Genomic DNA, 25,221 nt, shown 5'->3' on the forward strand with positions numbered 1-25,221 from the left:
CCCTGAGATTGGAAAACTATTTTAAGGAATCCTCAGTGTTAGAAAAGTTGAGAAAGGCTTGTCTAACCCATTGAGATGCAGACATTTGGTGGTGACTAAAGGTCAGTTCAACTAAAGCTGGCTATAGATTGATTGAAATTTGGCAGGTTTAGCAAGAACCAGCCAAATGTTGAATCTATGGTCATTCCCGAACATGAGAATGGCATAATGGTCAGTGAGAGGATTGCTCCTCACATTTATGGACAATGCAAAAAATCCCAGTCCTTACAGAAAGCTAATTTGACATTTGAAGGTACAAGACTTGGTTTGGGCATCTAAGCTATGTCAAAACTTTATTTACCTTCACACTGGTCATAAAAGGTTAATATATTAAAGATGAATTCCTGGTATGGATATTCTATACATATTCAATACATAGTTACATTGATTTTAGCTTGGGCAATGTGAACTATATACTGTATATATCATATTTACTATATTTGCAATTTAGCGCACTAGGGACTATCCCAATATATACCTTAATCTTAGCAGCAGCTGAAAGGACTCCACAATCCCAGTAGGGAAATACATACAACATAAAATCAGTGCTAACTATTTAAAAGTCCTATATACCCCAGTCAATATAAATGTTTTTCCAAAAGTTTTCAAACTTTCCAAGACCAATGCAGACCAAAGACTTTAATACCATCCTTTCTGGTTGTGGATCCATTGTGGTCCTTCACTCAAGAAGGTGAATAATCTAAAAAATAAATAAATGCCATATAGTGTAGTAGTATTTGAACATACTACACTAAATGGCATTTCTTTTTTTTTTTTTTTTTTTTTTTTTTTTTTAGATTATTGTGTGAAGCACCACAAGGAATCAACAACCAGAAAGGATGGGGTTAAAGTCTTTGGTCTACATTGGACTTAGAAAGATTAAGAACTTTTGGAAAGACATTTTATATTGACTGGGGTATATAGGACTTTTAAACAGTTAGCGCCGATTTTATGTTGAATGTATATACCATGATGCCCCTGGAAGCTGGAAATCCCTAAAGTAGACATCACTCCTCCAGTGATCTCCAATTGCTTCCAGGTCCCCTACAGAGCAGCTGCCCTACTGCATTGTGGACCAGAAGGTCACAACACAGCTTGGGTGCCATTCAGAGAATGCTTTGCATTTTCTAAGTAAACGTGAAGAGTTCTCTGATTGGATGAGGTGGAGAAGGCGATGAGCGATGCATTTGCTGAGCGGCCGACTCCATTGTTCAGAATGCAGTAGGGTAGCCAATTGTCACGGTACCCAGGGGCAAGTGGAGATCACTGGAGTAGTGATGTCTACTTCAGGGATTTTCAGCTTTCAGGGGTATCAGCCAGGTAAGGTATATATTTACATAGTTACATTGGTCCATACTTGGATTTCCTCTTTAATATGAGACAGGATTGTCTTTACTTTTTTTATAAGTGCAATAAATTGTCTGTGCTCAAAATCCGAGCCTTTTCTTGGTGTTTAACAATTCAATACTAGGAATGAAAATTCAATGTAATTATCTGGGGTGGGAACGATTTGACAGAAGGCTGTATATATGTGTGATTATGCAGAAAGACACAACAATAAAAATGATGCGTGGCACTTGACATCTTGTAGAGTGACAAGAGTCTGTTTGTAGGTAGGGTGAGTGGAAAGTGCATCTTACCTTGATTTCAAAATAATAATTAGCGAAGTAAGGAAATAAGCCTATTTGTTAATGTCCTGTGTCAGAAGCCCTGACATAAGGGTTTGGCACATTAAAATTTTTGTTGATTTCCCTGCTTCAATGATTATTATGAAATCTGCTAGAACTTCAAAGCAAACATGTGCTATGAGAAATACAGAGGCTGCCACTGCACACTGCTTTCTGAGAATACTAGGTGCCTGGCTGCCTCTGACTTTAATACTCACTGGCCTGGTACAGCAGCAAGCAAAGTCGGAAAAGTCCTGAATGCCTTTGGTCTGTGAATTAGAAACTACTGAGGCCATAGGATCACAATGACCATTACAGAAAAAATATGTCAAAAATGGAAGACAGTAATGGAAGTCAATATCATTCATTCAATGCAGTATATGTTCATTGAGCACATATTTTGAGTTATCATTGCAGTATTTATGCTGAGGTGATTTTTGCTAAGTTGTCCACCTTTTTCCAAGCTTCTGCCTCTTTTTTCATCTTATTAAAGAATGGTTGTATGTTTTGTATCAATTTTTGCTAATTCCACCTTCAAGCTAAACTGCACTAACCCCCAGCCACTGACTTACCATACTTCCAAAGCCATGCTCTGATATTTGCTACCTGTTCTCACAAATATCTTATCCCGTGAAAGGCAGAAATCAAAGAGAAACCTCCCACAAGCGGAAACAAACACAATAAAAAGTAAACAGAGATATTTACCCTCCCTTGCTCTATTCGGAACAAAACACAAAAAAAGTTTGGCTTCAATCATGAGGCTGGCTATACTAGCTAACTACTAAGATTCACTTAGTGTAAATGTTCCAAATGCACCAGTGTCAATTTATGAGTCGCCCAGCCCCCTTGACATAGCTATATGCACAAACTGGTTTCCTGTCCATGGGATGGAGAAATGACAAGTAATATATGACCTAGTTTGCAACTTCTTGTAGCAACAATCAGTTAGCCAGGTTCGACATAGGAGATTGCAGGAATTATAGGAGGGCCTAATGTTATGCAAATACCATTAGACAAATAAATGATGCTGTGGAAAAATATACAGTATATTTGTTGGTGTAGTCTGTGTTTTCTATTCTACGCATGTTATTGTTTTGGTTTTGGGTGCTGTAAAATAAATAAAAAAACAAACACCTCCTGTGTTTCTAGACTGCTCCAGATGGGTGGAAGAATTCTGTGCGTCACAACCTGTCCCTCAACAAGTGCTTTGAAAAAGTAGAAAATAAATCCGGAAGTTCTTCTCGAAAAGGATGTTTATGGGCACTGAACCCAGCCAAGATTGACAAGATGCAAGAAGAACTGCAAAAATGGAAGAGAAAGGATCCTGTCACCGTGAGGAAAAGCATGGCTAAACCAGGTATGCAGACTAGTTGGTGTATCATGTCATTCAAACTAGGAAAGAGCTATCCATTGAAAACCACACACCAAATATATCCCAAAGGATAACAGTGACAACTGACTGTTCGGTGGGAAAAATAATTATTTGATCCCCTGAAGATTTTGTAAGTTTGCCTACTTACAAAGAAATGAAGGGTCTATCATTTTTATCAGGGGTGGATTTTAATTAATAGAGACAGAATGTCAACCAAAAATCCAGAAAAAACACATGATACAAATGTTATAATATGAGTAGCAGTTCCATAAGTAAAATAAGTATTTGATCCCCTACCAACCAACAATAATTCTGGGTCCCAAAGACTGGCTACATTATGTGCTCATGTGGTACACAGATTAGTCCTGTCAATTTAAGGTGGTGCTCCTAATGACTACTCGTTATGTGTATAAAAGTCACCTGTCCACAGAATCTCTCTCTTCTATACAAACCCACCATCATGGCCAAGTCAAAGAGCCGTCAAAGGACGTCAGGGACAAGATTGTAGACCTGCTCAAGGCTGCAATAGGCTACAAGACCATCAGCAAGAAGCTTGGTGATAAGGAGACAGCTGTTGGAGTGATTATTCGCAAATGGAAGAAATACAAATAAACCCTCAATTGCCCTCGGTCTGGAGCTCTATGCAAGATTTTGCCTCATGGGGTAAGGATGATCATGAGAAAAGTGAGAGATCAGCCCAGAACTATACGAGAGGAGCTTGTGAATGATCTCAAGACAGTTGGGACCACAGTCACCAAACAAACCATTGCTAACACAATACGCCACCAGGGAATGAAATCCTGCAGTGCCCGCAAGGTCCTCCTCCTCAAGAAGGCACATGTACAGGCCCATCTGAAGATTGCCAATGAACATCTAAATGATTCAGAGAATGATTGGGAGAAAGTGCTGTGGTCAGATGAGACCAAACATGAGCTCTTTGGCATTAACTCAACTCGAACATGTTTGGAGGAAGTAATGTGCTGACTATGACCCTTTGTACACCATCCCTACAGTCAAGCACGGAGGTGGAAACATTATACTTTGGGGCTATTTCTCTGCTAAAGGTACAGGCCGATTTTTCAGGGCCAATGGACGGGGCTATGTATTGTAAAAATCTTGGATGAGATCCTTCTTTGCTCAGCCAGAACACTGAAGATGGGTCTTCCAGCATGACAATGATCCAAAACATACCGCCAAGGCAGCAAAGGAGTGGCTCAAGTAGAAGTACATTAAGGTCATGGAGTGGCCTAGCCTAAAAACTTTATTGAAGGAGCTAAAACTTCAAGTTGCCAAGAGTTGCCAAGCAAGAAACCTTAGGGATTTAGAGAAGATCTGTAAAGAAGAGTGGATCAAAATCCCTCCTGAGATGTGTGCAAACCTGGTAACCAACTACAACAAATGTCATACCTCAGTAATTGGTGGAGAAACCCTTGTTGGAAAGTACAAAGCCATGTTTTGCTTGGGGATCAAATACTTATTTTACTCACTGAACCGCAATTCATAACATTTGTTTTTTCTGGATTTTTGGTTAATATTCTGTATCTATCATTTAAAATACAACTATGATAAACATTATGGACCCTTTATTTCTTTGTAAGTGGGCAAGCATACAAAATCTGCAGGGGATCAAATAATAATTTTCCCCACTGTATGGCAGCTACAAGTTTGATTTCTAAATTAAACCAGGGACTGCAAAGAAGGTCAAATAGAGTAGAAGAAAATTCATGGAGCATCATGTGGGGACCTCTCTGTAGAGGGAGTATACGAAGGATCACATTGTATAAGTACAAATTATTGGTGGACCAAAAAACATCACAGAGCCCCCCAGCAGAACCCCCACTGGAGTTCTCTTTACATCAGCATCCCCCCTTATCCATGTGTCGGTTGAGTGGGGGGGGGGGTAGGGGGCTGGTCTTGGAGCGGAGATCAGCCTCTGATGACATTAATCCACAATCTGTGCAGATTGAGGATATGCCATGCACCCTAGCTGCAGGCCAGGTAAAACCGGGCTGCAGTTTGGAGACCCTGAACTAGACCATTATAATAGCTTTGGCAAAAGTTTAGCCTAACAACATTGGTAATGATATAGAAAGTGATGACAGGAGTGTTCTACAGTAATATCACTGATGAGCAGGAAGACAGGGAAGGAATCGAAAGTCAACGGAAGCAAGATGGGACTTGCATAGACATAATGCAACAAAGATAAAGCAACGAAAATTGTCACAAATAGTTTTTCTTTAAGACCTAGGGCCCTCTGAAGTATTTGTCTGCCACTGAACAATACAGGCTTTTACAAATTAATTTCTTTACATCTTTCTTTTTCTCCTCAGAGGACCTTGACAAGCTGATAGGAGAGAGAACGGAGAAGCTCAGGTCCACCTTGTTAGCTTGCAGTGCTTCGAGTCTAATGAATACATCTGCATCAATGCAGCTGACCATGCACGAACAAAACATTTCCACCCTGCAGCCCATGCATGAGGTGTCTGAATCTATGCATGGCAAAAAGCAGCCACCATGCTACAATTCACTACCACATGGCTACCCTCAGATTTCACCAGCAATGATTCAGCAGCCCCATGGCTTGGCTCAGAACCATTTTTCTTCAGCAGATAACCAAGATGAAATAAATACACAACCCCTTAATCCCCAGGACTCTCCAATACCTGCCCATACCCCACCTCTTCACAATATAAAGATGATTACAGAGCATTCCCCAACCAGGACCATGCATGACCACCTGATAGAAGGGGAGCTGAGCACTGACATTGATGCCCTCAATCCTTCACTTACCGACTTTGAACTTCAAGGTATGATCTGATTATTGTCATTCGCTGCTTTTATTAAGATAATGAAAAAAATTCTTATGTAGCACATATGTTTTTATAATGCTACAGGTATACTAGTCACCTAGGTCAGATGTTACTAGTAGGTGTGCGCCTAATGTAAAATTTCTTGATATAGATATGCTACAGTAGGACTATGTGCCAATACATTATATGTACAGTATGCTATATGCTTGGTAACTTTCTACACTTGCTTATGCATCTTAATACAGCATATACGTGGTCTGTGGTTGTTTATTCCACATGGTGGGAGGCCATGCCGAGGCCAATAGTTGCAAGTGATGCAACCCTTTTGAACATTGTTTGCATTGTTGAAGAAGTTGTGCAGAGATTCAAAAGTATGCCATATTATGTTCAGAGTTTTCTAGAGCTTTTAGAGCCCAACTGAACTTTCAGTTTACATCATCTAAATATATTACAGGTTCATTAAAACAGAATGAGTACAAAACCATACAGTTTGTTTTCATTAGAAAGCAGCAACAACCCAAGTAGAAAAGCCTGTTCCCTGCCAGCATGGTGCAGAAAAGTATCCTTGATCTTTTTGTGGAGAAAGTGGTCACTCTAAAGAAGTTTGACACACTCTCTGAGGTTAGAGAGTTCGCTAAGCTATCCTATTAACCAGGAACATGAGCTTTGCTGATTGCAAAGCTATATGACTGAATCAGCTAGTTGGACTTCTGCAGCGAGACCACTGCTTCCTCACAAAGAGCAAGGTTATTTCTTTGCACCATTCTGACAAGGGACAGGCTTGTCTACTCTGGCTACGTAGTTAAACATGTGGAAAAAAGGTGCCCTGCTCAGATGAGACCACAACTGAACATTTTCGCCTAAAACCAAAACGCTATGTGTGGCGGAAAACTAACACTGCACATCACTCTGAACACACCATCCCCACTGTAAAATATGGTGGTGGCAGCATCATGTTGTGGGGATGCTTTTCCTCAGCAGAGACAGGGAAGCTGGTCAGAGTTGATGGGAAAGCCCAATACAAGGCAATCTTACAGGAAAATCTGTTAAGTCTGCAAAAAACTTGAGACTGGGGCGGAGGTTCACCATCCAGCAGGACAACGACCCTAAATATACAGCCAGCGCTACATTGGAATGGTTTAGCTCAAAGCATATTCATGTGTTAGAATGGCCCAGTCAAAGTTCAGACTTTAATCCAATTGAGAATCTGGGACAAGGCTTGAAAATTGCTGTTCACAGACACTCTCCATTCAATTTGACAGAGCTTGAGCTATTTTGCCAAGCTGGTAGAGACATACCCAAAAAGACTTGCAGCTGTAATTGCAGTGAAAGGTGGTACTACAAATTATTGGTTTAGGGGTGCTGAATACAAATGCACCCCACACTTTTCACATTTTTTTTTTTAATTTGGAAAACCATTTATCATTTTCCTTCCACTTAACAATTATGTGCCACTTTGTGTCGGTCTATCACATAAAACCTTAATAAATTACATTTACATTTGTGGAAAATTTCAAGGGGTATGAATACTTTTTTAAGGCACTGTATATGTACCTATCTAATATGACATCTGAAAAGTAAAGGTTTAGGATAAATGGGACTTGATGATGTGTAGACCGCAGCAGGGAGGTGGGTGGTTTTATTATGTAACATACAGGGGCCAAGAAAAATGTAGTCTTTGTACAAATTAAATGTAATTAAATGTAAAAAAAAAAAAAAACGTTTTATACCCATCTATGTGTTTTTATTATATTAAACAAATAAAGTGCAGAGCTCAAATATACAGCGTTTAAATCAATAGCCTAAAAAAAGTCACAATTAAATGCAAATAAAGTTCGAAGATCCCTCTGAATGGGAGAAATATTCCTCCGTGTGAAACAGAAGAGGTGATACTAATCCGCCACCCTCATGCACTCACCAGATATGAAACATATAAACACATGTATTAAAAATATATACACCACGTGAAGACAACCCAATATTATAACTCCTCCACCATTTATGCACTCACCATAGGTACAAAATGTACACGCATGTCATAGCCAATTCATACTTGAATGGTCAACCAAGTTTTCCACATTTCACAATGCAAGGCGCTTCCTAAAACTCAAGATGCTGTGTAAAAAAAAAAAAAAAAAAAAAAAAAGCTCATCAGGTAGAGCCAGCAATATCGTATATAGTATAGTATAGTATTTATTGCACTTCATTTCCCCTATAAAAAATATATGCACATATGAAATATAAAAAGCTTCAGCATATATATAAATCTCCAATAAAAACAATCACGGCCAGACTTGCTAAGATGGCCGTCGAACTGGAACCAGGAAATGGCAGTGTGATGTCAGCATATAAGACTCCTCCCAATGAGTTTCGTGTGCCTGCACGTCCTCAGGGAATAAGCCTCATTATACTGCCTTCAAAGTCCTACAATATAGAGTTCTTTTAGTATATTTGATCATAATTGGGATGTAGTACTTACTGTAGCCACTTTAAGACCAGGCCTTTTTCTGACATTTGTTTTTTAGTACAAATCAGTATTTTTTGCTAGAAAATAGCTTAGAAGCCCCAAACATTACATATTTTTTTTAGCAGAGACCCTAGAGAATACAATGGTGGTTGTTGCAATATTTCATGTCACACTGTATTTGCCCAGCGGTCTTTCAAACAAAACTTTTTTGGAAAGAATACACTTTGATGAATTAAAAAAAAAAAAAACACTAAAGTTAGCACAATTTTTTTCCATAATGTGAAATATGATGTTACGCCACATAAATAGATACCTAACGTGTCATGCTTTAAAACTGCACACACTCGTTGAATGGCGACAAACTACGGTACTTAAAAATCTCCATAGGCGATGCTTTAAAAATTTTTACAAGTTACTTGTTTAAGGTTACAGAGGAGATCTTGCTCTGGAATTATTGCTCTATCACTAATGATTGCAGCAATACCTCACATGTGTGGTTTGATTACTGTTTACACATGTCGGCACAACTCGCTTCTTGCCCGCATAGGTAAATTAGAGTTTTGGGGTCTTTTTGTCCCCAGATCTTTTAATAATGAGGACCTGTCATGCTTATTTCTATTCTTCTATTACAAGGAATGTTTACATTCCTTGTAATAGGAATAAAAGCGATCAAAAAAACTAATAAAAAAATTAAAGGGACAGTGTAAAAATAAAAAGTAAAAGAAATAAGAATTTTTATTTTTTATTTTTAAAGCACACCATTCCTCCGAGCTCGTGCACAGAAGCAAACACATACATAAGTCGCGCCCACATATGTAAACGGTGTTCAAACCACACATAATTCTAGGGCAAGACCTCCTCTGTAACTCTAAACAGGTAACCTGTAAAAATTTTAAAAGTGTTGCCTATGGTGATTTTTAAGTACCGTAGTTTGTCGCCATTCCACGAGCATGCGCAAATATAAAACATTACATGTTAGGTATCTATTTACATGTGTAACATTATCTTTCACATTATACAAAAAAAAAATTGGGCCAACTTTACTGTTTGTTTTTTTAATTAATTAAAGTGTATTGTATCCAAAAAAATTGCGTTTGAAAGACTGCTGTGCAAATACAGTGTGACATAAAATATTGCAATGGCCGCCATTTTATTGTGTAGGGTCTCTGCTAAAAAAAAAAATATACAATGTTTAGGGGTTCTAAGTAATTTTTTAGCAAAAAATGCTGATTTTTACTTGTAAACAACAAATGTAAGAAAAAGGCCTGGTCTTTAAGTGCTTAAAATGACACTCAGTAACGCAAAAAGTTTACAAACCCAAATAACTTTTCTTTATGTTTTATGCAACAGGAAATCTATGGGAGGAGTTAAAGGATGACAGCCTCAATCTGGATCCTATCAATCTTATATCATCCCCAGCAACCCCTCCTCCACGACAATACTTCCTACACAATGGCAACTGTGAGAGTAACAACAACGAGATCCACTCTCCGAACAATAACTCCCATATTGGATTAGGAGACATCCATCTTACGCCTGTGTACTCCTCATTCCTGGAGATGGACAATGTTGTTCCTTCATATATTAATAGTGCAGGATCCAAACATATTGCAATAGTTTAAAGTGACTGACACCATTATTAGTTCAGCATTTTTCTATGCTATACCCAAGCTACACCCATGCAAGCGAAAACATATAAATATATGAAACTGCATCAGTAATATAAGGGGATTCTAGGCTTTAGCAACTCTACCTGTAAAACAAAGTCCAGACACAAACAAATTTGAAATTAACTGTCTTTAAAGGATACGTAGCCAGTAAGGCTCCTTGATCCTTTCTTGTCTTTGATAGTTTTCAGTGTAGTGATGGCATAGAGCAGTGGTCTCCAAAAGCCTGATGTGGTCCTTTGCTTGCCTTTATCTGGCCCTTGGGACACTATTTCACCAACTGACACAATGATGGAGCACCATTCCCCCTACTGACACCATAAATGGTGCACGATTCTTCTCTGATATCACCAATGGGATGCTATTCTTCCCATTAAAACCAATGATGGGGCACCAATGCCGGGGCATTTTCTACTCCCACTGGTCACAGTTCAGCTCCCCTAAAGCCTGAAGGACAGTAAACTGGTCCTTTGCTTAGAAAGAGACCCCGGCATAAAGCATCCAAAATTATGGGAGCAGGCTAGAAAAACAGAGCAGTAAGTGGTTGCCCACTCCCTGGATTGGAAGCTGCAGGAAATGAAAAAGCCCTGCTTATTTCATGGGAGCTGTAGTTAAAGCGGTTGTAAACTGCAGATTCTTCAGAAAAAAAAAAAAACCTGCAAGGCAATGGCATAATGTGCTAGTATGCATTGCATACTAGCACATTATGAAATACTCACCTTGGAACGAAGCCTTCCAGCATTGTAAAGTCACCGCTGAGAGGGCTAAAAAATTCTAAAAGTGTAGCGCCACACTTTTTGAATTTTTTACTGATTGTTTGATCCTGAGTCTACGGGTGTGTTGGCTGCTGTTTGTGTCTTTTTTCTAGCGCAGCGCTGTACTTAACCTCTATATACTTGTTTACCGCTGAGAGGGCTGACATGTTCCCCCTGTCTTTCTTCTGGGTTCGCGAGCTCCGGCTCTGAAAGCCGCGATGACGTCACTCCCGCAAATGTGTGCAGGAGCCCTTAGTTCCGGCACAAAGCTCTGAAGTTCTAACAGGGTATGGTGGACCTTTAGTGTGCATGTGCCAGTGATGTCACTGGCAGCATGCAGGATGAATATCTCCTAAACGGTACATGTTTAGGCTTACCTGTAGGTACATAGGCTTACCTGTAGGTAAAAATTTCTAGGCGGGGCTTATAACCACCTTATCCACCATCTAAGCATTGTGTTATATTCCCATTCATTTACAGTGTGCATTAGAATACAGTAGCAGTTTATGCTAAAACTGAAGAACCCCTTATTTAAATGCGTTCTAATCCAGCTAAAGTAAAATATTACAATTCATAAGAATTATTTTGATTTTGTTAGTTTGATGTCATTGTACAGAATTTAATTTAACTGATGTTTATGCTTTTTTTTTTTCCAATCTAGATTTTTCTAATATTTATGTGCCCCGGCCTCCACTTTGTCTAGGCACCACTTTAATAACATGCTTACCTAAAAGGTCTAAGTGGCTAAAAGAATTTAAAATATATATTAAAAAAAATGTTAATTAGGTCCTTCAAAAATGAAATCATTTTGAAGTTTATAATTTTTAGAATGAATAATTGTGTACAGTACAAAAAGTGTTAAGTTTCAGTGGACTGTTTCAATATAGGTTTTATTTGTAGCTTTTATTAAAATCTGTCACGCTTTTGAAAGCATTTACCATATTCTGTGCTCTGGACAGTTGGCACACATGCTAAAGGACACACAGGACTTATACATTGTTTAAATCCCTGAGATTTCATAATGATTTATCATAAGGGGAACAAAAGAAAAAAAACAAGTTTCTATTTGAGACTCATTTCATTAAAATGGCAAGAATGATGTGCTGGAACAAGCTGATTAGTGATGTCACACAAGACAGCGGAAAACACTTATGAGTGATTGAATCAGCTCGAGAAGGTGATCGAAGAAGCTAATGAGTGATGCCACATGAGATAATGAAACAAGCTGAAGAGTGATGCCACTTATAGATGGAAATGGAAATTTCAGAGTCCTACCATATACAAGGAAATTCAAGGAACTCAGAAACATTTCAGATGCATGCATTAATAGATATTTCTTACAGCTTGTCTAGGAACATATGTGAATAGGCATGGCTTTCATAAAGCAGGTGCTGCTTTCCTTTGGGCTCTGCACCACTGGCTTTTTTGGTGGGATTTCCCATTGCACTTTTTAGTTCATTACTACTTTGTTCAAATTTCAAATAATGTGGCTTTTATTGTCTCTATACCATAACAACTCATTGAATGTATTGCTATCACTCTGTTATGTTTGTGCAGTATTATAAACCCACTTTATAATTCTCAAGATGGATAATATATGGGTTACAAAAATTGTGTCGTGTTCTTACATTACACAAAGAGCACAAAAAGCTTTTTTGTAAATACAGTATCTCACAAAAGTGAGTACACCCCCTCACATTTTTGTAAACATTTTAAATTTACCTTTTCATGTGACAACACTGAAGAAATGACACGTTGCTACAATGTAAAGTAGTGAGTGTACAGCTTGTATAACAGTGTAAATTTGCAGTCCCCTCAAAATAACTCAACACACAGCCATTAATGTCTAAACCGCTGGCAACAAAAGTGAGTACACCCCTAAGTGAAAATGTCCACATTGGGCCCAAATATCCATTTTTCCTCCCCGATGTCACTTGTTTTTGTTACAAGGTGTGAATGGGGAGCAGGTGTGTTAACCACTTCAGCCCCGAAAGAATTTACCCTCTTCCTGACCAGTGCGTTTTTTGTGATTTGGCACTGCGTCGCTTTAACTGACAATTGCGCGGTCCTGCGACGTGGCTCCCAAACAAAATTGACGTCCTTTTTTCCCCACAAATAGAGCTTTTGTTTTGGTGGTATTTTATCACCTCGGCGGGTTTTTATTTTTTGCACTATAAAAAAAAAAAATAGCGACAATTTTGAAAAAAATTCATTTTTGTAAAATTTTTGCTATAATAAATATCCCCAAAAAATATTTAAAAAAAAATTTTTTTTTTCCTCAGTTTAGGCCGATACGTATTGTTCTACATATTTTTGGTTAAAAAAAATCGCAATTAGCATTTATTGATTGGTTTCTGCAAAAGTTATAGCGTTCACAAAATAGGGGATAGTTTTATGGCATTTTTATTATTAATTTTTTTTTAATAGTAATGGCGGCGATCAGCGATTTTTATCATGACTGCGACATTATGGCGGACACATCGGACATTTTTGACACATTTTTGGGACCATTGTCATTTTTACAGCAATCACACAATCAGTGCTATACAAATGCACTGATTCCTGTGTAAATAACACTGGCAGTGAAGGGGTTAACCACTAGGGGGCTAGGGAGGGGTTAAGTATGTCCTAGGGATGTGTTACTAACTGTGAGGGGGTGTAGGTAGCTACATGTGACACGTCACTGATCTCTGCTCCCGATCACAGGGAGCAGAGATCAGTGACACTGTCACTAGGCAGAACGGGGAGATGCATCTCCCCGTTCGTCCTCTCCGTGAGGCGATCGCGAGTATCCCCGTGGCGACCCGCGACCCGACTCACAGAGCTCCCGGCCGGCGCGCACGCGATGGCATGGCGGCAAATTCACAGGGATGTACGGGTACGCCCATTTGTCCAGCCGTGCCATTCTGCCGACGTACATCAGCGTGCGCCAGTCGGGAACCGGTTAAATTTGGTGTTATCACTCTCTATCATACTGGTCACTGGAAGTTCAACATGGCACCTCATGGCAAAGAACTCTCTGAGGATCTGAGAAGAAGAATTGTTGCTCTACATAAAGATGGCATAGGCTATAAGAAGATTGCTAAGACCCTGAAACTGAGCTGCAGCACGGTGAGCAAGACCATACAGAGGTTTAACAGGACAGGTTCCACTCAGAACAGGCCTTGCCATGGTCGAAGATGAGTGCACGTGCTCAGCGTCATATCCAGAGGTTGTCTTTGGGAAATAGACATTTGAGTGCTGCCAGCATTGCATATGGTGTGGGGCTGTTTTTTAGGAGCTGGGCCTGGCCCCTTAGTTCCAGTGAAGGGAACTCTTAAGGCATCAGTATACCAAGACATTTTGAGAGACAGATAAGGCAAGCAACTTGCTTTGAATAAAAAGAACCAGTTTTAGCATAGTAATTATGATCAGGGCAGCCATCAAACATTTTGGGGCCCCTTACACAGCCTTAGGCCAGGACCCTCCCCCTCCCCCCATGCCTGACCACTAACATACCCCAGGCCTGTCCACTGGCCAGCCGGCCCAATAAATTTTTCAGTGCACCCACTTTTATTTTAGCACTTTTACAACTTAATATATGAAGATGAAAAGTGTATTTCAACTAACCCATCAGTGCTTTCAAGATTTAACAGTGAAGAATTATATTTTGGACAAAAAACATGAAGCCTTCCACCACGACTAGGTAGACTCTTTTGAGCAGGACCCTGCACCACTTTTCAATGGGCCCGACACCTACCTATCTTTATATAAAACCCCCTAACGCCTACTGACCTTTACATAAGACCCCCCCGAGACACTGACCTCTATATAAGACCCTCTAATCTCTATATAATTTCTCCCGACATCTACCAACCTCTATATAAGACCCCCTGATGCCTACCAATTTCTATACAAGACCCCCCAATTCCTACCGACTTCTATATAAGACTAACTGACACAATGACCTTTACAAGACCCCCTAACACCTACTGACCTCTACATAAGACCCTCCCCAACCCCTACCAACTGCTATATAAGATTCCAGACAAGACCTCCAAAAACCTACCAATCTCTATACAGGACCCCCAGACACTCACCAACCGCTACATAAGACCCCCTGATACCTACCTGCCACTATACAAGACCCCCTGACACCTACCTCTATATAGGACCCCCTGAACCCCCCCCCCCCTGTATTTACAGATCCCTCATCACCGAGAAGTGCAGAGAGGTGAGCAGAGAAACCCCTCCCTCTCATCCAGGAATACTGACCCCTTCAGGAAAGGAAGACCCCTGAATGGGAGGAGTGCATGGGGGCATTTAAAAAACCTTCTCCCATCCATCCAGGAATACAAATATAGAGAGACCCCCTATACAGGAATATAGGAAAACCCTCCCCCTGCAGTTAAAGGAGACTCCCAGCTAAATGGACTGCAGGAGGGTGTTTAGAGGGGACCCCAACCCAGACCTCCCTGCCCACCTCCCTCTAGGAGAAGGAGACCCCCGGGAAGAGGGACTGCAGGAGGGTGATCAGAGGGGATCCCCTTGCCTACCCTTGTCCAGTAAAAAGAGACCCTCAGCTAGGAGGATTTCAGGGGGGTGATCAGAGGGGACCCCCCCCGCCAGGCCAGCCTTATCTAGAAAAACACCAAGCTAGGAGGACTGCAGGGGGTGATCAGAAAGGACTCCAACACAAACCCCCCTCCAGGAGAAGGGGACCCATAGCTAGGAGGACTGCAGAGGCTGATCGGGGGGACCCCAACACAAACTCCCGTGCCCAACCCCTTCCAGGATGAAACCCCCAGCTAGGTGGACTGCAGGGGGGTAATCAGTGGGGACCCTACACAAATGACCCTGCCCATCCCCCTTCCAGTCGAAGGAGACCCTCAGCTGAGAGGACTTCAGGGGGTCATCAGAGGGGACCCCCACACAGACTCCCCCCACTCTTCTCCAGTAAAAGAAGACCCCCAGCTAAGACTGCAGGAGGGTGATCAATGTGGACCCCAACACAGAGCTCCCCAGGAGAAGCAGACCCCCGCTGGTAGGACTGCAGGGGGGCGATCAGAGGGGACCCCAACTCAGACCCACCTGCCCAACCTTCTCCAGTAAAGAGACCCGAACTAGAAGGACTGTAGCCAGCTGCCTTACACCACCACAATGGAAATAGTGAATGGTGTGTGCTGTGAGTGGGCACATCAGACATTGCAGCCAGTTGCAATGCAGAGGGGAGAGAGAGAGAGACTTTCAGTACCAGATCAGGTGCCACACTGTCCTGCTGCAGCTCTCTCTGCTGACTGCATCCACTCTCCCCTCCCTTGCTGTAAACAGCACAGCTAAAGCTGGCGGCTGGTGGATCCAGAGAAGGCAGGGAAGCTGCTAAGTTGGTACGGTGAGCTCAAGTGCGCCCCACTCATATAATATTGTTTCGCCCAGGGCAAGTGCCAGGTCAGCAACAACATCTCATTGTTTGGGGCCTAAGACCCTCGGAACATGGCGGCCCTGGTTATGATGTTGCAGTTTCTTCTATTTCTGAAGCCTTTTTGAAAATGCATTAGGAGAAATCAAATACATCTTACTGTAAAGGAAAAAGATCTTCAAATATTTCATATGATGCACAATGTTCATAAAAGTTCCCAATCATACTTAGAATCTGCAGTATATTTTATATATGCATACCGCTCAACTGTGTAGGTGAGGTGCAGCGTGGTATGGCAGCAATAATTCACATAGTCAGGTACACTACCCACTTGCATAAAGCGTGTCAAACCCAGGGGTCAGGGTCTTACATAGAGGGTGAATCTCCTTAACAGAGGCACAGACAGTAATAAAAACTGATCGGTGTTCCAATCCCTCTCTACTCTGTCCAAAACTGAAAAAAGGTTTGCCTTTAGTTATACTTTAAAAAGACTCTGCTGTACCTAAGATGGCCACCAGAGTCACATAGGCGACCAGCATTCAATCGGATTGCAAACCCTGTTCGCCAAGACTTCCTCTCCCTCTGCATTGCCACTGTGGTTGAGGGCCAACTACAGTGGAGACAGCAGACTCCACCTGCCTACACTCTCTCTTTAAAATATACTGTCCTCAGCGTCACAGCAACATGAAAACACCATAACACAACAGAGTATATTTAAGCAGAGCAATAAACAATTTTAAACAAAATAGTCCGAATATCTTGCAGGGAGTTGCCCGCGGTTAGACCGCAAAGGGCGCTGGTTCTCTTGATTTTCAGCTGAGCCACTTGGCAAAGGTTTGACTTCAGGTAGTGGCTATGGGGCCGCAGGTAGCAAGGGGTCACACATGTCTTCCATTTACCCCTCACCTGGGCCCAAAGTTGTATCCTCAGACATGTCAGTACAGTCCATTGTGCTGGATGGAGTTGCTGGGCCTTCTGGACTCCCAGCACCAGAGCTACAAGGGAAGGCAGGAACCAATCAGTTGGGGCTTCCTGGGTCAGTCACCGCCCAGCACACAAGGTCTCAGCATGTTTCAATGCAGTCTCTTTTTCACAGGGTCTGGCCCCTCCAAGACCAGGTCATAGACTGGGGTAGGTGGGAAAGGCTGCCCCACCACCCAGTACGGGGTGCTCTCCCACTTGGGGTCCAGCTTAATTCGTCTGGTTTCCTTGGTGTTCCTTACCAACACCTGGCCGCAGTGGTAGTTCTTTCAAAGGTCGGAAACCATCTCTATATACTTATCCAACACCTACTCTTTGGCTTTTTGCATCTGCTCCCAATGCTCCTGTACTGAAGAGCAGGATGTTCAGGGCAGGAGGTGTTCTGTTGTTGCCATCAGGAGGTCCACAGGCATTCGACCGTAATGCCCAAACACCAGGAAAAAGAGCATGTGGCCAGTGGACTTGTGGATGGTGTTATAGGTCCATATCACAGCCCCCATATGTTGGTGCCACTGATCCTGTTGGCTCAGCTCCAAAGTCCACAGGATCCTGAGAAAGATGTGGGTAAACCACTCACAGCGCCATTGCCTTGAGGATGATAGGGAGTGGTATGGGACTTTTGATGCCACTTAAGCAACAGCATTTATTCATGCTCACAAACTCAAAGTTCAGGCCTTGGTCTGACATGATAATTTCAGGTAGCCATACAGTTGAATAATGTGCCACCAGAAGAGTTTTGCAGTTGTGACAGCTATCTGGTCCTTGGTCAGTACTATGACAGTGAATTTGGTGAAGTGGTCAATAAAGATCACTGTGTACTGCTACCCAGAGGGTGCGCTGGAGATTGTCATGAAGTCCATAGCCACAAACTCAAATGGTTCAGACGTAGTGATGGTCATGGGTGGTATCTTCTTGGGGAGGGCCTTATGGATAGTATAGCTTTCACACTCTTGGCATGCTTTGTGTACCCAGTGTGACAAATGTGGGCAAAAGAAGTACCTCCGGACCAGGGACTTAGTTTAATCTGCCCTGAAATGGCCACTCATGACCTGGAGTGCTTGACAGACTATAAAGATATGCGACTGGTGGAACACAACTATAGCAGAAAGTCCTGCTGTTCAGAGGGGATTTGGGCCTGCCGGTAGAGTACCTTTTTTTTTTCTACAAAAAATTTTATTGAGAGTTTTTCATAGATAATACAAATAGTACCATAAAACACATAACCAAGTTACAAGTACATGTTCCAACTAGAAGGAGGCATAGAGTTCAAAATTCGGGAGAGTAGGAGCCTGCAAGTGCTGCCTCTAAGTTAGCTAGTAAAACGGCCACATAAAGAAACTTACAGTAGTGGGGAGTAGTCCTTTTTTTTTTCTTTAAAAAAAAGAAAAAAGAATGACAAAACAAAAAGGTATACCACAGTGTATTACAAGCCTGCCTGATTTACGTTGGGATGAGAGACTTCTTAGAAAAGTAATCAATGTTGCTTCTGTAGGTACTGTAAGATATGCAGGGATTAGGAGATGCGTCGGACTGCTAGGTCGGCACTCGACTTCAAAGCCTTTTAGTGAGTAAAATAAAAAAGAAAGAAGAAGGAGAAGAGAGGGGAAGAGAGAAGAAAAGAGAGAAAGAACAAAGAACAGAGAGAGATCAAAGTGGAGAGGGAAGGGAAAGGGGGGGGGGCAATGCAAGGGGAGTATGTGAGGAGGGGGTGGGATCAACACCAGCTACCCTCCCCAGTGTACCCCAGGTATTATGGGAACTACTGCGCCTTTTAAGGGTTGTCCTGACAGCGCTGCGAGTTTCGGTATTCGAGCCAGGGTGCCCATATTGCCAAAAAGTGTGCTATTCTGTCCTGTGCGGTGCAAATCAACTCCTCCATCGCTGCTATCTGGTTAATCCGTGACACCCATTCCTTTATGGAGGGGGGTGACTTGGACCTCCAGTGTACTGGCAGACACAGCCTAGCGGCATTACTCATGTGCATAGCGATTGACCTATAGTATTTTTTACGGGAGATTTTGGAGATGTGAAGGAGGTACTGCGCTGGTGAGAATTGCAAGGAAAGCGAGGATATCTCTGTTGCCACTTTGTGAATTTTACGCCAATACGGCTGAATCAATGGGCATGTCCACCAAATATGGAGGAATGTGCCTAGACCCTGTTCACACCTCCAGCACTGGTCTGAGACTGCCGGGATGAATTTATGTAGTATTTTAATTTATGTAGTATTTCCGGTGTTCTATACCACCTCGTTTTAACTTTGTAACCATTCTCCTGAGTATGAACGTTCAGTGAGCCCTTGTGGATGTACAAATGCACTCGATCCCAAACGGTGTCATCAATCACCATGCCCAGCTTGGTCTCCCAGTAGGCATGCTCCGATCTCAGGGAGACATAAGGTTCCCCAAACATTGTGGCATAAAGTCCCGAAATGCAATGACTCTGGGGAGAGGAGCTAGAGCATAGTGATTCCAGGACAGTAGGAGTTTTCGCAAATTTACCAGGTAGAGTACCTTGTCTCGCAATTCCAGCTGATCCCATGGTCTTAGGATTGCCCGAGGAACTGGAGACAACTTTTGACACTCCTGTGAGGTAGGCTTATACTTCCGAGAGAGGTAGCACTGCACCTGTATGAGGTCTGAGTCCTTTGTTGGATCAGCACCTATTCCTCCCACCCATAAAGCTCTGCTGCCTTGACCTGTGGGTCAGGATCTTGTTCCTCAATGGCACCTGAGACAGCTGGTACAGGCAGAATAGGAGCAACCTCTATGTCTTCCAGATTAGAGTCCACATCCTGTCCTGGGCGCTCCACTGGGAATGAGACAGGGTGTCGGCATGACCATTGAGCTTCCCTAGCCAGTAATGTATCTTGAATTTAAACCGTGCCAGGCAGGCTGACCACCTTTGCTCCAAGGCCCCCACTTTTGGGGTCTCCAAGTAGGCTAGCGGGTTGTTATCTATAAAGACTTCAATGTCTGTCACCGTGCGTTATTCGAGCTTAATAGAACTGTAGTGGTGGGGGTTCTTCTTCTCAGTGGGCCGTAGGCTTCTGCTGGTGTAAGCAATCCCCCTCTCTTGGCCATCATAGGGCCAGGACAACCCCCAGACCCTGGAGGCTGCCATCCATGTAAACCCAGAATGGCTGGGTGTAGTCAGCGTAGGCCAGCAACGGTGCTCAGATCAGTCTTTGCTGCAATGTTTCAAAAGCCTGCTGCTGTGGTCCCTGCCATTGGGCTTGAATGGAAGGTGACCCACCCTTCCATTGGGCGTTGTGCCCACACAACTGGGTAAGTGGGACGGTGATCTGGGTGAAAGTCAGGATAAACCGCCAGTAATATCCCACCACACCCAGGAAGGAATGCAGTTCCCTGATGGTTTTGGAAGGGTATCAATCCTGGGAGGCCTCTACTTTGCCCGGATCTGGGGAAACATCTCCAGCTTTGACCACATGCCCCAAGAACTGGATCTTTTGCCTCATCAGGGCACTTACTGGGCTTAAGTTTTAGGCCATAATGTGCCAAACGGAAGAACGCCCAGTCCAGATGTTTCACCTGCTCCTCAAAAGTCTTAGAGAAGACTTAATATCCATACCTGACCATCATCTAGGAACTCCGGATCAAAAATTTAAAAAACTGTGTGGGGTTCCCTTTTAATCAAACCCTCATCCAGGAATATTGTCTGATTTGAATATAAATGGTAGCTCTGCCAAAAAAATAAAGTGTGGGCTTCTCTTATAATATTGATATGAGGCTCTCATGCAGAATTAGAGTCCACTATGATCATAAAGGGGAATTCTCCCACTGCTGTCAATCTCAGCCTTTGAGAATGGAGCGGGCGGGGCCAAGCCACACACTGTGTGTCAATGGACACACAGAGCTGACTTGGGAGCAAGCACCCACAAGTGCCCTCATAGAATGTGGCTCGCTAGGGGGCACTCGGCAGGGAGGGGGAGCCAGGAGCACTGGTGGGGGACCCCAAAAGACGAGGATCGGGGCTGCTCTGTGCAAAACCATTACACAGAGCTGGCAAGTATAACATGTTTGTTATTTAAAAAAAAAAAAAATTTCCTTTTGAATCATTTCAATTTTCTGACTGAAGTTCCACTTTAACCACTCGCTGACCACACCATAGCAGATTTACTGCTACGGGGTGGCCACGCTGTGCAGAATCATATATATATATGCGATTCTGCACTTCCGGGTAGGGGGTGCCAGCAGAGTGCTTCTGATGTTTGTCACGGCAGAAGCTGATCAGCAGGTGCTGACCAATAGATGTCCGTCAGCACCTGCTGATCATCGAGGAGAGAGGCTGAACGGAGCTCTGCCTATGTAAAGAATGCAGTGCTCCATCCTGACAGCGGGAATGTGATGGATTTTCTTTCCCTGCTTTGCAGGGAAAGAAAATCCATCACATCCCTTAGTGAAAGCAGCTGTCAGGGCTGGGCTCAGCCCTTCCTTCTCTGAGCTGGCTGCTCAGCTTTTGGCTAATTACCAGCTCCTATCTCTCCACAGTTACTCAGCTGTTGATGTTATTCTGCTCCTCAGTCCTGCCTACTTAAGCCGTCCAGTCCACAGGAGCTGTGCCTTCACTTTGGTCAAACATCACAGAAACCATCTCCTGTGATCCTGTTCAAGACTTTGCTTTGCTTCTGGCTCCAGATCCTGCTTGCTGTTCCACTACATTGATCCCTGACTTCTGGCTTGGCTGACTATCCATTCCGGTTACTGAACTTTGGCTATGTTTTGACTACGTTTGTTCTTTTTACTTTTATTAATAAACAAGTGTTATTTAACTGTACTTCTGTCTCAGCCTGATTTCATGGTTTCTGACAACAGCACACAGTGTACACAAAAACACTGGTTAGGCACACATTTAACCCTCTGATCGCCTACCAATCGCCGGGAAGACACACAAGAGAGAGCTTTGCCTATGTAAACAAGGCAAAGCTCTGTTCTGACAGGGGCAAAGCACGGAAAGAATATCTATGACTTTCCTTACTAAAAGCACCTCCCACAATATGCAAAAACACTGGCTAGACACACATTTAACTTTTCGATCGCCCTAGATGTTTAACCCCTTCCTAGCCAGTGTATATTTGTAGCACTGATCACTGTATTAGTGTCACTGATTCCTACAAAGTGTCACATAGTGTCTGATTGTCCACTGCAAGCCCTGCTATAAGTCGCTGATCTCCTCCATTAATAGTATAAAAATAAATAAATAAAAATTAAAGTATATATTCCAGTTTGTAGACGCTATAACTTTTGCGCAAACCAATCAATATACACTTATTGGGATTTTGTGTTACCAAAATATCTAGCAGAATACATATTGGCCTAAATTTATGAAGAAATTTGATTTTTGCAATTTTTTTATTGGATATGTTTTAGAACAGAATGTAAAAAAAAATATTTTTTTTCAAAATTGTCTGTCTTTTTTTGTTTATAATGCAAAACGCAGAGGTGATCAAAGACCACCAAAATAAAGATCTATTTGATATTTGTGGGAAACAAATGACATAAATTTTTATTTTTAAACAGCGTTGCATGACCACACAATTGTCAGTTAAAGTAATGCAGTGCCGTATCAAAAAAAAAACAAAACGGCCTGTGGGGTGAATCTTCTGGAAGTCAAGTGGTTTTTAAAGCAGTTACACTTCCTGCTTGTTCCTTACCTACTGTACAGCACACTATTCACTGCAGAGCAGAATGGAATGTGGGCAGTGACAACACAATACCATTCCTCCCCCTCCAACCATGAAGGCCCAGAAACACCCACAGTAACCTGAAGACCCACCCACTTCAACTCCCACAGCTGGTACAAGTGACTGCCATAGCCTGCCCTGAAACTACAGAGGTGCAAAGGATCGTGGGAGATATAGTATCAGGACAGGCAAAGGAAGGAAGTCAGATTACTTCGAAATGTAACGAGGAGGAGGAAGAATGACATCACAGAAACAGGAACTTGCTGTATACAGCTAAAGAAGGTAAGTTACACACAAACTGACAGTGTGGATGTGATTAATTCACATACACAATACATCTGTTGTTTTGGGATGGAAAAGCTGGAATTTATCTTTAAGATACCAATAAGATAACTGACTAGTACACGTCCGATGCTTTTTTCGACTTTCCTCAACTCTTTTTCTTCAGATCTTCTTCAGGCAGTGGGCATTTTTTACTGATGCAGAGTGTGGCCTTGGTGGGTCTGATATTCACAGTATGTCCTTTTTTGGTTGAAAGACACTTGACGTCACTCAATCTGGAAGGCTTAGGACCATTTGGTAACAGAAAGAAAGTATTGAAAAGAACAACACTGGAGAGGAGATGAGTGTTGCAAACAGGTGGTGTTTTTTAACCCCTGCTTAGTGATAGAATGTGTCAAGTTTTGTATTGTTGTCTGTGTCTGCATTGTGGAGAAGTTTGTGACAGTGATGGTGGTAACAGAAAGGAAATGACAAATGTCTCCAATAAGTTTAGAGACTGCAATAAAAAAAATGTTTTTTAGTGTAGTGGGGAAAGATTAGAACCATTGTCAAGATTTTATTCTTAACCAAGTCTCTACTGGGAAGGAGCTTCCTCAACAGGAAAAAAAAATTGTGGAAATCTCCCAACAGGTACACAGACCAATAAATAACCTTAAAAAGGGTTCTAACCTTTCTTTGTAGTGGCCAAAATTTTACAACAAAATAGAATGCCTAAAACAAAGCAACACGTCTGATCAACACAAATTAGTCACATTAATTCATGTGACACTGTCCATAGTTTATTAGTGATATTGTACCACACAGTGATACCCAACAATCTATTGAGAAACTGGATTTATTTAGTAACACAGGTATCCTATGATGGCCTAGCCAATAAACATGTGAAAAATGTCATTAACCAACAGAACAAATATACAACAGACAGACAGTAACCAAGTATTAGAAAAGTTGGCATACCTCAGATTTAGCAACTTATTGGAAATCTCTTCTACAACTCAAGATATCTACTCTGCATTACACATAGACATGTATTAATTGCATACACAGTGTATTCTAACTGCCCATCAACTAAGAACTCCAGATTAGGAACGCCAGGTTTCTGGTTGAACCGTGAATATTTATGATGAACCTTGGGCTCATTTTGTTCCTTGATATTAATACCAATGGTTGATACTCACAGGATGAATTTTGGTCCAGCCTAAAATATAGTTGCTCCACAGTGTGTAAATGTACCATTTTTTTTTTTAAAACAACAACTTGTGTAAAGGTGTATAACTAAGATGTAACTAAGATGTATTGTATCAACTTGTATCATAAGTTAGCACAACTCATATTCAAAGAATTGGTAGATCTGAAACAAAAAGGTTACACTGAGAAAGAGCTACAAATGACAGTCACAACTCTGTATGTAGAAGGTACCACATCTGCACAGAAAATGAAATCTTTGCTATCTAAGTAACTTTGTGGTTATCTATAAGAGCATTGACAAAGGCATCTTGTACATCAAGTGGTTGTAAAGGCTCAAGGTTTTTTACCTTCATTGATTCTTTGCATGAAGATAAAAAAAACCTTCTCTGCTGCAGCCCCCCCTAATACCTACCTGAGCCCTCTCTCGATCCAACTCTCAGAGGACTCTCCCTCCTCATTGGCTGAGACAGCAGTGGGAGCCATTGTCAATCAAAGCTAGTCAACCAATGAGGAGAGAGGGGGCAGGACTGAGCCACGGTTGTGTGTGAATGGACACGCAGAGCCGTGGCTCAGAAATGAGCCTGCTTGGATGCCCTCATTGCAAGCTACTTGCTCTGGGGGCACTCGGCAGGAGGGAGGGACCAAAAGTGCCAGTGAGGGACCTGAGAATAGAAGGATCTGGGCTGCTTTGTGCAAAACAACTGTACAGAGCAGGTGAGTATGACAGTATTTAAAAAAAAAAGCCTTTAATATCACTTTCAGTTTTTGATCTTTTTCTTTCATTGCCTGTTTGTCCACATGATTCTGAATTCAGTTTTCATTAATTTTTCTTTGTTTCTAAGCAAACTTGTCAGTAACTTAAAAGTCTAAACTCCTGACATTTCACAGTAT

General features: G+C 42.0%; 1 protein-coding gene across 3 annotated transcripts in view; it reads left to right on the plus strand.

Annotated features, from left to right (window-relative positions):
• Positions 1 to 12,388, plus strand: part of FOXN1 (forkhead box N1) — a 134,077-nt gene extending 121,689 nt beyond the window's left edge. For all 3 annotated transcript variants that reach the window (XM_073616763.1, XM_073616764.1, XM_073616765.1), the window contains exons 8-10: positions 2,856 to 3,063; positions 5,409 to 5,885; positions 9,706 to 12,388. In XM_073616763.1, coding sequence (XP_073472864.1) covers positions 2,856 to 3,063; positions 5,409 to 5,885; positions 9,706 to 9,977 — 957 coding nt within the window. In that variant the 3' untranslated portion in view covers positions 9,978 to 12,388. The remainder of the gene's footprint in view (positions 1 to 2,855; positions 3,064 to 5,408; positions 5,886 to 9,705) is intronic.
• Positions 12,389 to 25,221: the final 12,833 nt, after the last annotated feature.

The sequence above is a fragment of the Aquarana catesbeiana genome, linkage group LG02, assembly GCF_042186555.1.
Source record: "Aquarana catesbeiana isolate 2022-GZ linkage group LG02, ASM4218655v1, whole genome shotgun sequence".
NCBI lineage: Eukaryota > Metazoa > Chordata > Amphibia > Anura > Ranidae > Aquarana > Aquarana catesbeiana.